Source organism: Acomys minous (genome assembly GCF_964271855.1).
Source record: "Acomys minous genome assembly, chromosome: 16".
NCBI lineage: Eukaryota > Metazoa > Chordata > Mammalia > Rodentia > Muridae > Acomys > Acomys minous.
The window spans coordinates 3,181,154-3,195,675 of NC_140498.1; the positions used below are offsets into that span (position 1 = coordinate 3,181,154).

At 54.9% G+C, this 14,522-nt stretch overlaps 2 protein-coding genes across 3 annotated transcripts in view; both read right to left on the reverse strand.

Annotated features, from left to right (window-relative positions):
• The window catches only part of ALOXE3 (arachidonate epidermal lipoxygenase 3), a 28,337-nt gene extending 21,834 nt beyond the window's left edge, over positions 1-6,503 (reverse strand). The window contains exons 1-6 of the mRNA XM_084761129.1: positions 6,346-6,503; positions 5,729-5,909; positions 4,796-5,000; positions 3,177-3,258; positions 1,469-1,588; positions 1,010-1,135 (exon numbers count right to left, since the gene is read on the reverse strand). Of these exons, the coding sequence (XP_084617255.1) occupies positions 1,010-1,135; positions 1,469-1,588; positions 3,177-3,258; positions 4,796-5,000; positions 5,729-5,909; positions 6,346-6,374 (743 nt within the window). The 5' untranslated portion in view covers positions 6,375-6,503. The remainder of the gene's footprint in view (positions 1-1,009; positions 1,136-1,468; positions 1,589-3,176; positions 3,259-4,795; positions 5,001-5,728; positions 5,910-6,345) is intronic.
• Positions 6,504-7,945: 1,442 nt separating this feature from the next.
• On the reverse strand, positions 7,946-13,099 carry HES7 (hes family bHLH transcription factor 7). Of its 2 annotated transcripts, XM_084761708.1 has the most exons (5): positions 12,959-13,099; positions 12,534-12,600; positions 10,564-10,659; positions 9,897-9,984; positions 7,946-9,599 (listed from the first exon to the last, which is right to left on the reverse strand). In XM_084761708.1, the coding sequence occupies exons 3-5, from the start codon at positions 10,657-10,659 to the stop codon at positions 9,157-9,159; spliced, it is 627 nt and encodes a 208-aa protein (XP_084617834.1). In that variant the 5' UTR covers positions 12,534-12,600; positions 12,959-13,099; the 3' UTR covers positions 7,946-9,156. The 2 variants fall into 2 exon arrangements, with proteins under 2 accessions (XP_084617834.1, XP_084617833.1); XM_084761707.1 differs by lacking the exons at positions 12,534-12,600; positions 12,959-13,099 and adding an exon at positions 11,598-11,692.
• Between the last annotated feature and the right edge of the window lie 1,423 nt (positions 13,100-14,522).

Here is a 14,522-nt window from a genome sequence, read left to right on the forward strand (position 1 = left end):
ATCTCACTATGGTGGGGCTTGGAGAGATGGTTCAGTGATTAAGAGAGCATACATTGCCGGGCATGGTGGCACACGCCTTTAATCCCAGCACTTGGGAGGCAGAGGCAGGTGGATGGCTGTGAGTTCGAGGTCAGTCTGGTCTATAAAGCGGGTCCAGGACAGCCAAGACTACACAGAGAAACCCTGTCTCAAAAAACCAAAAAAAAAAAAAAAAAAAAAAAAAGAGCCCGGGTTCAATGTCAGTATCCACATACTGAATATTATGTGCTCACGACCTGATGCCATCGTCTGGCCTCCATGGGCACTTGCATACTCATGCGATGCGCTCACATAGATGCGCACATACATTTAAAGTAGTAGTAGTAGTAACAGTGATGTAAAACTTTTGATGTCAGAGTGAGCTGGTCATTTTACCCTCCAGGCAATTGTCCAGAGACTATGCGGAAAATCAAGGTTCCATTAGGTAGGGCGTGGTGGCGTGGAGGCCATTAACTCCAGCACTCAGGAGGCGGAGGCAGGGGGATCTCTCTGAGTTTGAGGCCAGCCTGGTCTACATAGTGAGTTCCAGGCCAGCTGTGGCTATGTAGAGAGATCCTGTCAAGGTTACACACGCATCCAGAAAGTATGGGCTTTGGAGCTGAACCCGAGATGGCCTGGCTTCCCCTCCCCCAGACCTCAGGACGGAGTCTCTCTATCCTGCTTTTTCTGGTGCCCTGAAGGATAGGGAGGAGACTGAAGGATAAGGCAGAGGGAGGAGCCTGGGAGGAGGGAGGAGCCTGGGAGGAGGGAAGAGCCTGGGAGGAGGGAGGAGCCTGGGAGGAGGGAGGAGCCTGGGAGGAGGGAGGAGCCTGGGAGGAGGGAGGAGCCTGGGAGGAAGGGAAGCGGGAATATGGAGATCTGTGTGAGGGGCAGTTGGGGACAGAAGGAAGGGCTGGGGACGTCCTGTGAGATGCCCATGGCAAAAAGGAAGGGACAGTGAGCAGAAGCGCAGGGGAGACGGTGGGCTCACACAGGGATGGCGTTGAAGATCAGCGAGGTCATCTTGGTGGCTGAGTATCGGATGTTGGGTTCCATGTGCAGCAGAGACGGGATGTCGATTTTCATGGGAAAGCCAGGCAGGTACCGGTTCCCAGAGCTGAGGAGAGGCGGGTGTAGAGGGTAGGAGCCAGTCAGTGGGGCCTGCAGCCTCTCCCCTGTTAATTCATCGTCTCGGTCTTGTCCCCAGATCTTTTAGCTCTCCACTCACTGTTATTCCAACCTGCCCTTCCTGCCCCACATCGGGAGTGATCCCTTCTCTTCTCTGCTGAACACCTCACGGCCATTGCTGGTCTCCTCTGCTCCTGAGAGGCCAACCCTCCACATGGGCTTTGGTAACCTCCCTCCACGCTGCGGGGGGGGGGGGTAATCTGCACAGAATGTCTGTATTCCTCCCGCCTACCACCCCGCCTTCCATGCCCTTGCTTCTCACTTGTCATCCTGGTCTGCACAAGGTACTGTCTTGGTCAAGGCAAATTTCTTATCTGACTCCATCTCTTCAAAGGTGCTGACATCCACCATGCGAGGAAAACCAGGGGCGAAGATCTTCCAGCTGCCCAGGGGAGGGGGCAGGAGCAACGGGTTAGCGGGGATAGAGAGAGAATCCTTGGCTTCTAAATATATGACTTCAGGGGCCCACTGCTGCTTTCTGCTTTCTGGATATGTGGCAAAGAATTGGATTTTCAGCCAGGGGTAGCGGCACATGCCTGTAATCCCAGCACTCCAGAGGCAGAGGCAGGTGGACCACTGTGAGTTCAGGGCCAGCCTGGTCTACAAAGCAAGTCCAGTATAGCTAAGGCTACACAGAGAAACCCTGCCTCAAAAAAGAAAGAAAGGAAGGAAGGAAGGAAGAAAGAAAGAAGGAAGGAAAAAAGAATTGGATTTCCTCTATGAAGGCGCTGGACCTCATATAGGGAGTGGAACTCAGAATCTTTTTTTTTTCCAGGTTTTTTGAGACAGGGTTTCTCTGTGTAGCCTTGGCTGTCCTGGAATCAATTATTTATAGTTTTTCGAGACAGGGTTTCTCTGTGTAGCCTTGGCTGTCCTGGAATCAATCTGTAGACCAGGCTGGCCTGGAACTCAAAGAGATCCACCTGCCTCTGCCTCCTGAGTGCTGTGATTAAAGGCGTGCGCCACCACGCCTGGCTGGAACACAGGATTTTGTGTGTGAGGAGCACATACTATACCACTGAGCCACATCCCTAACCCCCAGCGCAGTATTTGAGGGTGACATAAATTCCCTCACTGACTCAGAGATGGGCTTTTTTTTTTTTTTTTTTTCCTTTGGTTTGGTTTGGTTTGGATTTTCGAGACAGGGTTTCTCTGTGTAGCCTTGGCTGTCCTGGACTCACTTTGTAGACCAGGCTGGCCTCGAACTCACAGCAATCCGCCTGCCTCTGCCTCCCGAGTGCTGGGATTAAAGGTGTGCGCCACCACCGCCCAGCACCAGAGATGGGCTTCTATTATGCAATTTGAAGGCTGAGAGAGGCCAGCCTGGGCTACATTGTAAGATGTTCCCAACTGCAACTTCAAAAAAAAAAAAAGGATGGTGCGTTTGAGGGTGCGCTAAGATATGTAGATACTAGCACTATTTCCAATATGGGGTCTGAATTACATCGGGGACAGTCGGAGGCTGAGAATGGTTCACTGATGGTCTTGGCTAAGTGTTGGGTTTGGAGACCTAGCTGAGTGTTTGAGGGATCAAATTTGGGGCCTAGAAGATGCTCCTCTGCTCCACTCCAGAGCCACTACATCCCTAGCCCAGGAAACCTGTTGCTATTGGTATCCTGGGTCCAGAGTCAAGATTAGCGTTAGAGTGGAGTTAAGTTTAAATGACGTCCCTGATCTGAATTGGGTTCCCAAGGTTTGAACTGGTGTCAGAGCTGGGTATGGTCTGAGAAAGGCAGAAGTCAGGATTAAGTCGGGGCAAAAAGTCCAATTAGGGGGCTGGAGAGACGGCTCAGTGGCTAAGAACACTAGCTGCTCATCCAGAGGGTCCCAGCACCCTCATGGTGATTTACAACTGTCTAGAACAGTTCCAAGGGCTCTGATACCCTCACACAGACGAACGTGAAGGCAAAATGAAATGCACATAAAACATATTTAAGAAAAAATTTTAAGTCCAAGTAGGGCGCCCTCACCGGTAGCATTCTTGGCGGGCCTGGAGTTCCCGCTTCCTGTGGTCCAGAAGGAGGGGCAGGGAGTCCTGGCAGATGGTCCTTGCTGTAGGGAATGAAAACCGCTCTTTGTAGGAAGCTCTTTTCAAACAATGCTTCCTACAGCAAATGTCCGAACCCCCTCACTCTTGAGCACAGTCTACGCGATCTCCATGTGCGTCACTTTGGGGGACGTTTACATGGTCATTGTTCATTGATCAAGGATTTGAAGCTGTTTGCTGTTTGAAGGCGCAGAAAGACACCAAACCGTAGCCACACTCCTAACCGTTCCCGCTGGTCTGCTTTCTGGATGATATAGGCTCCTCGAGGACAGAAGTTATGTCACACTCATTGTCTGTCCCTCCAGTGTTGACGTGGTACCCGGCATCATGTAGCATGCACTTAGTAACTACTGACTAAATACTGAACAAATAAAGCCATTGTGTGCTCCAGTGATGAGTGGGGACTGGTAGGAAAGTCGGTGAGAAGTGCAGTGCAGCCTGTGACATAATGTCCACATGCCCATCTCTCACCTCTGAGACTCATCGCAACACACACAGACACACACTTATGCACATGCACACCCTCACACACACTTATACACACACACACACACACACACACACACACACACACACACACACACACTGGTGTTGCCTCTGTGGAACAGACAGTCCTGGAGACAGAAAGGGCTCATGCCCAGTAATCTTGAAATCCAAAATTCAACAAGAGAGCCCAATGCACTTCCCAGACACTTCATCCCCACCCGAGATGCTAGAAGAAAGCAAGGCATGGGGCCTCAGCAGCTACATTCTATAAATACCTGTGGCTTTCCACCTGTTGACCTCCAGCCTGCAAGGGCATTCATTTCTGAGTTCCAGAAGAACATACGAGGAGAGGTGCAGAGGGATGCCAGGGTATGCCAGCTGCCTGCCAGGAGAGTGTGTGTACCTGTCTGTGTGCACACCTGTGTGTGTGTGCATCTGTCTGTGTGCACACCTGTGTGTATGTGTGCATCTGTCTGTGTGCACACCTGTGTGTATGTGGGCACCTGTCTGTGTGTGCAACTGTGTGTGCACCTGTATGTATGCGCCTCTGTGTGTGCACCTGTCTGTGTGTGGGCACCTGTCTGTGTGTGCAACTGTCTGTGTGCGTACCTGTGTGTGTGTGCACCTGTCTGTGTGTGCATCTGTCTGTGTGCACACCTGTGTGTATGTGTGCATCTGTCTGTGTGCACACCTGTGTGTATGTGGGCACCTGTCTGTGTGTGCAACTGTGTGTGTACCTGTATGTATGCGCCTCTGTGTGTGCACCTGTCTGTGTGTGGGTACCTGTCTGTGTGTGCAACTGTCTGTGTGCGTACCTGTGTGTGTGTGCACCTGTCTGTGTGTGCACCTGTCTGTGTGCACACCTGTCTGTGTGCGCATCTATCTGTGTGTGCCTCTGTCTATTCTGTGTGAGCAATAAACACTATCCAGGAAGCCCTTGCTTGCCAGGGCTTTAACAGTGATCTGTATCAGACACTATCCTCGGATCTCAGCATTCATAACCCCAGTGCTACTCCCCACACCCTGAGTACAGCGTGGTCCTTGTCCCAGGCCCACCTGTTCCTGGCCGCAGCTCCACGATGCAGTAGCCCTCAATCCACTGGTAGCAGGGAAAGGGAATGACGGCGCCATCCGGGGCGGTGACGCTGATGCGACTGCAGTACCAGGGGTCCTTGCAGAGGAAGGCAAAGCGCTCCTTGTGTAGACGCAGCAGAAGGATCTCACCCAGCTCTGACGCACAGCGCACCTTGTACCTCTGAACCTGCGGTGACGGAGGCAGCAGGCAAGCCAGTGAGCGGCGAGGGGCTGCCGCTTTCAGAGGTGCACCGACACCTCCACCTGTTCGGCTGCTGACCCATGTGGTGTGAGTGAGAATGCCTTTACCCCGGTATGCAGGGCCTGAGCAGAATTTTGCAGGAATTCCTAGCGTCAGGGGCCAGTAGGGCACTTTTATGTGGGGTCACTAGCAAACTATACTAGGCAGGAGCTGACAAGGGAAAGCAGACCCTTCCCAGAAAACAGGAAATCTATAGCTAGAGGAAAGAAGAGATTTAGTCAGAGCCTAGTAGTGTCAATTATGGGAGGAGCCAGGCCAGGAGGCCAGTCCAATCACGAAGTTCAAGGCCAGCCTGGTCTACAGATTTTTGGACAGACCCCGTCTCGAAAAACCACACATCATCATCATCAACAACAACAATAATAAACAGGAAGGAACAAAAACAACAACAGCGGAAAGAGCCAGGAAGCCAGGAGAAGTCCCCAGGGTCCCTTCCAAACTCTCTGTCCCCACAGCCGTATTTCAGAGAAGTTGGTGATGCCTATCGTTACCCAAAAGGCAGGGGTGACAAAGGAAACAGGGTCAAGGGTTATAGTGAGCGTCCTGCTTTCAGCAGGACTGGACAAATCCAAACAAGTAATCGTGCCCTCCTTCCGGTCCCAGGTTCGGGTCTACTCCTCAGAGGTCCCTCCCCATCTGTCCCCCGTCCTCACCGATCCAGCGGCGAAGTCCCTGCCCACACGATCCAGCTTCTGCTTAGGGCTCTCGCCACAGGTGCCCACCAGTGTAGCGTAGATGTTATCCAGCGTGCCAGCCTTCAGGTAGGAACCCGTGGTCACACACAGTCGGTACACTGCCATGACGGGACCAAAGAGCCCAAGAACAGTAGCTGGCCTAGAGGTGATGAGCTACAGGTAGGGCTGGGTCGGCTCCTGGACGGAAGGCTGGGGGGGTGGGGGGGGGCTGGGCAAGGGTGGCCCCGAGGAAGGGTCCAGCTCTAGGATGTCCCTGGGCTCTCGCTCTCTGTCTCTCAGGGCAGCTCCGCTGGTAGCTCCGGAGTGCTGTCCCCGCCCACAGGCTTGCACCCTGGTGTTTGCTTGCCTCTGACACAGCAGGTGCCTCTGGCTGGCTCACCCAGATGGATATCGGGAACCTGGGTCCATCCGGGAGGGAAGGAGGGAGGTGGAACCAAATGCCGAGACAGGGAGGAGGTGACGCATGTACAGGGACACTACCCTCTGCCTGGTCAGAGCTTTGACTAATGTCCTAAAGGCCGTGTTCGCCCACTCCCCAGTTTCCACCCAGACCCCTTTCCCCCCTATTTCCATACCAGAAATGGGGCACCCGGAGTCCCAACATGTGAATCACCCATGTGAATCACACGGTAACCTCAGAAGGCTGAACCGATTCATAAATCACACGTGACCCCCAGCAACAATCAAGTGAATAGCACGCTTGGCACGTGGCCAAGCCCTCCTCCTGTTCCCCATCCCACCGCCCACCCACTCGTCTCCTCAAGCCTAGTCTTCTCTCTGGTCCCAGTTTTTGGTATCTCCGACCTCAGTCACTCCTTGGGAATCGGGCTTGCCAAGTGAACGGAGGCCTGCCTGGCAACATCTGGAGGCCCTCGCGTGACATTCTTCACGCCCCAGCCTGTCTGCTGAGCGTGGGAGGCAACCCGTGCGCTAGGTTTCCAAGATCTAGGTCACAGAGGCCAGGAAGAGGAGGGGGGAAAAAAAAAGGGCTACCAAGGAACCCTGTGGCCCGCAGCGGCCTCTCGTGGCCGATCTAGTCACCTCTAGATTCCAGCCTGCGAGGAGCTTCCGCACTGCGACCTCCCTGCACCTCTAACGAAGGCACAAGCACCAGTAGTTAGGTTTCCTTAAGTCAGAGAGTCCTAGGCACGAAAGAACGCCATTCCGCGTCATTTAAACAACTATGACTTACAGCACAAAGGTGTCGCAAGATACTCTTTTATATAAAAATGCAGGGCAACAGAAAGAGCCCGGATAGCTCAGTCGGTAGAGCATCAGACTTTTAATCTGAGGGTCCAGGGTTCAAGTCCCTGTTCGGGCGCTCAGTTTTTGTACGCTCTATTGTTTAATGAGGACAACATAATGACAAAACAGTACTATTCTTTTAAAAGAAGATGTAGATAAGTACATCGGGAACATAAATTCCTACCACTGATATAAGAGGGAACAGCGGCATACAGGCGTACTTTGCACGTCAAGAATAGTAAAAGGAAGTTGGCGAAATCAATTTTAACGATATATTTTGTTTAGTATCATATTTGAAGGCCTTATTTTAACTCTAAATTGGTATTTTAAAATCAGATTTTAACATTTTTGATCTTCTTTTGTAATTTTCAGGTTTAGAAGAAGTACTCGTCCCTCAGGGACTAATAACCACGTATAATTGTTGGCTTTTTCATGCGTTTCTTTTGTTTCGATAAATGATAAAAATGGAGCGCTATGCAAAACCGGGTTTGGAATAATGTATGTAATTTCGGAAGCCACACAGGCCAGGGGGGTTCCATGGTGTAATGGTTAGCACTCTGGACTCTGAATCCAGCGATCCGAGTTCAAATCTCGGTGGAACCTTAGTGTTTTTAAAACCTAAATCAACATTTAGAGATGTTTGTTTTATCAGACTAAGTAGTTTAATTCTCTGTTACAGACCACCAGGTAGGATATATAAACAATCACGTACACCAGGACCTGTGATGAATTAAAATATAAAGATATTAAGATGTTTTCTTTAGGTTTGCCAAATACAAATAGCCAAATCACTATGAATGTAACATTTTTATAATTCCTGATTGTTTTGTGGTTCTTCTTTTGCTGTATATAGTTTATTTTATTTATGTGTAATAATATAAATGTACATGTCAAAAAGAAATATTAAAAAAAGAATATTAACTTTTTGACATGCTTACTGTGCTGATGGGTTATAAACAGTTCACTTTCGCTGCCAAGCGTTGTGTACGGAAGCCGTCTCGGGTTCTGTTGGCAAGACAACGCCGTGGGCCTCATAAAACTAGGAGGAAAAACTGACGTGGCAGCGGTGGGATTCGAACCCACGCCTCCGAAGAGACTGGAGCCTAAATCCAGCGCCTTAGACCGCTCGGCCACGCTACCCGCACGGAGGTTGCGGATCCCCGTTGTCTTCCTAAGAGCGTAGAAGGAAGTCGGCCTGGGACGACGATCACGAGCCGCACGGGACGGCGGCCCGGAAGAGCCAGAAGACACGGACACGCACAACGAGGCGAGCTTATTTAGTGGGGTCGAGTCCGGGAGCCGGGCAGGCGGCTGCTGGCGAGCTCACGTCCCGTTCCTCTGCCTCCCCGTTCCTCGCTCCCGCGTCCGCCCTCACTGTCGCCCAGCGCTCGCGCTCTCCGTGCGCTGCACCTCAGGCTGCGGCCCCCACGGCGCTCGCCCCACGCCCCTGCGCGGACTCCCGCGATACCCCTTTCTCCCTCCCTTAAAAATTTTTTTTTATTATTATGCTAGCTTCCGTAAGCTGGAAGAAGGCGCCGCCCGCCAGGTGGCTCTGTGGCGCAATGGATAGCGCATTGGACTTCTAGTGACGAAAAAGCGATTCAAAGGTTGTGGGTTCGAATCCCACCAGAGTCGGTTTTATTTCTCTTAAAAAAAAAAAAAGACTTTTCTTGGCTTTTATGTAAAGACCCATTTTATTTTCAGGTTCAGTTTCCACCTCAGTCTGCCGTTCGGCTCTTTACTTACCTGTCTGCCCCAAGGCTTGAGCCGTGGAGAGCAGGCCTGAAGGTGGAAGAATGGTATGGGCAAGTGGGCATGGCGCCGATATAAAGGCAGGCCCCTGGCTAGGGGACACACCGGGATTTAATAACCATTTTATTCCATGCACTAGGGACTTGGGGAGGGTATGGGACTGGGCTGGGGTAGAGAGAGTACAATCCTACACACAGGGTAAACGGAGCAGGGGAAAGGGACAGGAAAATATATATTTATATAGATACTCTAATATAGACCACATCTCACCCGCGCGCTGAGCCCGCGCGCCCCCGCTGCCCTCCTCGCCCCGGACGCCCGGATCCCTCTCCTGCCCTCCGGCTGGAGTCTCTACGCCACCCCCAAACCCTGCCCCAGCCCCGCAAAGCTCAGGGCCAAGGTCTCCAAAACGCGGGCGGCGGGAGTGGCGGGGCCTTGGGCGCCCCGTCTGGTCTGTACGGTGGCGGTGGCGGCGGCGGTGGCGGCAGCAGTCCGGTGAGGGGCGCCGGCGCGCTGGAATCCCCGGCGCGTGGGCAGCAGTGGGACGGGGACCTGGCGCAGCGCGGACTGGGAGGGCCCCGCTGCAGCGCGGGGCCAACGACCGGAGAGGCAGGGTCCAGCGGGGGGCGCGGCGCCGGGAGCCCCGGATCCGCCGCCTCCGACCGGGGCGGCTTGGGGCGCCGGGAGCCGTGCAGCGCGGAGAAAAGCTGGGAGCGGGCGGCCGGGCTAGCGTCGTGCGCAAAGGCCGCCAGGCGAAGCAGGCACTCGCGGAAACCGGACAAGTAGCAGCTGGCGAGCGCCTCGGCGTCCTGGCCTGGGGACCGAGGAACCCCTGGTGCAGCCGGCGGGAGGGCAGGAGGGCAAGGGGTGGGGATGGGGGGCCCAACGGGGGTGAGGGAAGGGGCGGGGCGCAGAGATACCCAGGTCAGACGGGCGCACGGACAGAGACAGGAGGCCAGATGGACGTGTCCAGGAGGAGCAGGGGAGTGAGGGAGACACAGAGACAGACACGCGCAGGTGTTATTAACCTCGCCGAGCCCCGCGGGGCCCGCCCCTTCCCAGGCTTCCCAAGCCTTCCCGGCTCCCACCCGCCCGCCCTCCCTCCGCTGCCCCACCCCCCGCGCTGTACCCGGGGGCTCCACCCGGCTTCGCTCCCTCAAGTAGCCCACGGCGAACTCCAGGATCTCCGCTTTCTCCAGCTTCGGGTTCCGGAGGTTCTACACACGGGGTGGGTGGGTGGGTGGGGAGGGGCGAAGAGACAGAAAGGGGTGGGGAGAGAGGGGGGAAAGTGGCTGGGGGAAGAAGGGAGGGGCGGATACGGGAGCTGCGGGCGCCCCCGTGACTCGCGACCGACCGAATGTGGAGAGAGCCAAGAATGGTCCCCTGTCCCACCCTGAGACGAGACTGTCCAACCTGAGGGAGTGGAACCACAGTTCCCAGCGTGTGAGGAGTGTGTAGGCAACAGCAACCCTGATGGTGAAAACCACCGCAAACCGGAGCTCATGGATCAGGGGGTTGGAGGTAGAAACCCAAGGTGGAAAGCTGACGCACGCTGGAAGCTCAGTTTTGCGAGGCCAGACAGGAAACTTACAGACCCGCAAAGTGGCGAAGATGGAATTCTGAGAGCAAGACCGGGGGTCTGGGGTGGGATTTCATGGACCAGGCTTGGGTCAGGATGCCTTGGGACTAGAGTCACCACTCCGGCTTATGTCCCCCAACCCCAGTGGAAAGCCCTGGGGGTGGGGGTTCACAGGTACAGGATGCGCAAAAGCCTTGGGCTGGGGGGTAGAACTAACCTGGTCCCTGGTCCTCTCCAACAGCAGCAGCCGCAGCTCTTCCAGGCTGCGGTTGATGCGGTCCCGGCGCCGCTTCTCCACCAACGGCTTCAGCATCTGTGAGCAGCGGGAAAGGGAGAGCCGGGTCGACCGGACCGAGACTCAGCGCCGCCACGCGAGCGCACGGTCCTGCCGCCGGGGAAACCCTCACGCGCTCCTCTCCCGAACTCCCAGACTGCATAGGGGCTGGTCCATTCCTTCACTCTAACTCCCTCCTTCTTTCCAACGCCGGGTGGGGGGGGGGGTGGCTTCAGTGGCTCGCCCCCACTTCTCCCGGCTCCCTGCCGCTTCTGCGGTCCGCTCTCTCCTCTCCTCGCCCCCCCCCCCACTCCACTCCATGACTCTCCTCTCTTCTATGTCTCTATCTTGCGTGGAATCCCTCCCCGAAGAACTTTGGGGACACCCTTCCGCCCCCCAATCCAGGGAGCTTCGCGATGCAGATCAAAGTTAGTAACCCGGAGGGAGAAGGGGAGACATAGCGCGACCACACCTCCTCTTCTCCTCGCACCTCTGGAACCCACGACTCAAAAGTCTTCTCTTTGAGTCGGGTGAAGTTCACAGCCGCTTACAGACAGCGTCCATAGCCTCTCTAACCCGCACTGCCCTATAGCGGCGCACTTTGTGCTGTTTTATTTGCTTGTTTTGTTTCTTGTAGGGGCGCACTCCCTAGCCTAGAACCTGCGGTAATCCACCTGCCTCAGCCTCCCGAGGGCTAGGATAGGCCACCGTGCCCGAGTTCTGGCACTCTCCCGAGCTCTCCAGGCCGCAGGCCGCAGCCCACAATAATGCAAACCCTAGACCTCGGCTTCCGCCGCCTGCTGCGCAAGTTCAGCCCCGACCCGTCCTGTTTATACTTTACAGATCCTTTGGGTCTCATGAGCACCTCCGTCCTGTCACTCCCGAGTCTCCATCCTCACCCCTAATCCACAGAGTTAGAACCTCTAAGTCCCCTGGCCGGAACAGGGACCCTAGCTCCCTCCCTTCCCACCTCTCACCTTGGGGCCATCCCTATTCTCAGCTCGATCCCGGGTGACCATCGCTCCTCCGGACCCTGCGGTGGACGCAGCAGCGCGTGCTGCCTAGATCCTTATATCCCGCAGCAGCAGGGTAGGAGGGGTAGGGCCCGGCCCCGCCCCCTTCGGCACCTCGGTGCCTGGGCAAGGACCCCGGCACGAGGCTCCCGGAAAGGCCGAGGGCGAGGGGGAGGGGAAGGGGGGGGGAACTAGCCCCAAGTGTGGGAAGTAAGGGGAGGAAGGGGCCACAGGCTGGTTTAAGGACCATAAAGCTGTATAACGAGGCGGGACCCAACTGCAGGGAGAGGAGTATTAGGCATGAAATTGGGACACCTCCTAGAACAGTAGATTTCTTGAAGGTTCACTATACCCTCACCAACACTGAAGAAAAAAGTGTGAGCACGCTTGAGCCTCCAGGCAGAATATTACAAGCTCCTCCCACACCTCTTGGGCAGACGCATGCCCTAAAGTAGATCCGCCGGATTCTACCGGCTGCTGTGGGGAACCGTGCCGTCGTACCTGTCCCTTCTATTATTATTATTGCCCCTACAATAACTCCGCCGCTCGTCCCTGCAGACCTAGCAATAAGGACAATTTGCCTTCAAGCGGCTATTAGAGGGAACAGATTTTCTTGAGGGTGGCTGGACTAAGGGAGGACAAAGGAAACTTCTAGAAAAAACAAAAACAAAACGAAATAAAATCAAGTCCTTAAAAGAATAACTAGAAGTGGAGAAATCTTTCCATTTACAAGCATTTGGTTTAAAACTAAATTTAGGAGTATGGCTGACAGGAAAGCCTCCCACAAGTGCACAGGAGTTAACTTGCCTCTGGAGGCCTCTCGTGACGACGGAGCAGGGAAACACGAGCTTTGCTAAAGGAACGAGAAAGGGTTGGTTGTAAAAACGGGTCCGCACCCACCTCAAACCAAGAGCATGGCCCTCTGCAGCGGATGTGTCAACACCTGGAGACTTCAGGTCGGAAGTGCCTGAGAAGGTAAAACCGAAATTTAACATGGCAAGAAGACATGGGGAAAGGACAAAATAAAGACAGGGCTACAAACCGAGCCAGAAGGTACTAGTAGCTGTGGAGTCAGAGGAGAAGTGGAGCCTCCTCCCAGAGGCCCTCCACGCGCTGAGAGGTTTTTCTGGCAGAGGTTGCCTTGACAAAGGCCGGGCGGGCGGGAGGGGCCCAGGACTTGAGAAGGGGGCTCCCATTTGGAATTCGGACCCCCAGTACATCCCGCCTTCCCCTACTTCGGCCAAATGGGAGCACAGATGTGTGGCCCCAGCAGGCCCCGCAGCCCCCCTCCTTGGGAACCAGGATTGGGGTTGAGTTTTTCTCACCTGCACGTGAGGCTCGGGGCCCGAGGCAGTTTGCACCCGGGTGTGGGGCCGCCCCTGGCCATATGGAATGACTTTATGGCCCGGTGGCCGGATCCAAGGGAGAGAAAGAAGGGCCCGGTGCACCACCTACCTCAGTCATTGTGCGCCGCCTCCTTCCACAAGTGGTCCCAGCAGCAGAGCCTCTGACTCTGACAAATTCAGATACGTGTATTGTGAGGCTCTCTTCCCGTGTGCATTGGTGGTTCAGTGGTAGAATTCTCGCCTGCCACGCGGGAGGCCCGGGTTCGATTCCCGGCCAATGCATCGCTAGGTTTTTCTTTTACTTCCTCGGTGGAGAGGATAATGGAATTGAAGACACTTCAAGTAAGCAAACATAACATCGTTTTTGCTTAAACATCTCGACCAAAACTAAAGCGTAGCTTTATTATTTTTAATTTTTATTTTTTATTCTGTGACCGGCTTGGAAGCTCCGGAATTAGTCCCTGACTCCGCAGTTCCTCACCACCTACCCCACAACCCTGCACACACTGTCGGCACAAGGAGCTGAGATCTCTGCCCAGGGGTCCTCTCCGCAGTCAGCGCGGGAGGGCCAGGTCTTTCTTTCCTCCTCCTTCTCTCTCCTCATTTTCTGTCCTCTGAAGCGCCTGGGCATGTCAGCTCTCCCCCTGAGGGCATCTCGGCGACTCCATCTCTCTCTGGTGGTTTTGGGCTTTTTGCTTTTTTGTGTTTGTTCTTTGTTTAGGTCTCGGCTACTTCTGCTGGGGTCTCTCCGGGTCTAGGGTGGTCTCTCCGACTTCTGAGTGCCCTGTCCCTCTGCTGCTCCCTCTCTGGGCCTCTCCAGGCTGTCTTGTCGAGTCTCCCGGTCCCTGTCGCCTCTGAAGACCCTGCGCTCCCACGCTCGCACCCCCGGCTCCCCGCGGCTGCCCGGCCCGCCCCTGGCCCGCAGCTTTGATCCCGCACGCGCCGCGCCCGGGAGGGGCGGAACCGGGCACGGCCACCTGCCGGGGCCACTTGTGAGCGACCCGGGGGCCCTGACGCCCCGCGCCCGCCTTCCGCTCCCCTCCCGAGCGCTCCACCGCCCTCCGCCTCCCTCCTCCACGGTCTGAATTCCGGTTTTAGCCTCCTGACTGTCTCAGCCTGGTGGGATTCATCTTGGGATGGCATCAGTGACAAGGCTCCCTTCTCAGTTCCAAGCAGGAGAAAAGTAAACTTGGCATTTCTGTGAGCCCTACTGGGCTCATCTGCCCATTCAGTCTAGATGTGTGTGTGTGTGTGTGTGTGTGTGTGTGTGTGTGTGTGTGTCTGTGTGTGTGTGTGTCTGTGTGTGTGTGTGTGTCTGTGTGTGTTTATTAGGCCTTGGGGTCACATTGCCTCTGAGCTCTCCTGATATGTTGTTGGCATGGACGGTGGTACGGGGACAGGAAACAGGAAATAGAATAGAACAATTTAACGGGCTTGTAAGGATAGTTGCCAAGACGTGACACTGAAGAACTAGCTCCACGGAAGTGGTCAGAGGCAACCTCATGGTAGTGACACTATCTCAGCAATGGTCAGCCATGAGGAG

Excerpts from the sequence above, each read along its gene's own strand:
- HES7 (XM_084761707.1), bottom strand. The coding sequence starts at position 11,639 with ATGGTCACCCGGGATCGAGCTGAGAATAGGGATGGCCCCAAG. Across the intron at positions 9,985-10,563 it reads TGGAGAGGACCAGGGACCAG|AACCTCCGGAACCCGAAGCT; the intron begins GTTAGTTCTACC and ends CCCCGTGTGTAG. Across the intron at positions 9,600-9,896 it reads AAGCCGGGTGGAGCCCCCGG|GGGTTCCTCGGTCCCCAGGC; the intron begins GTACAGCGCGGG and ends CGGCTGCACCAG.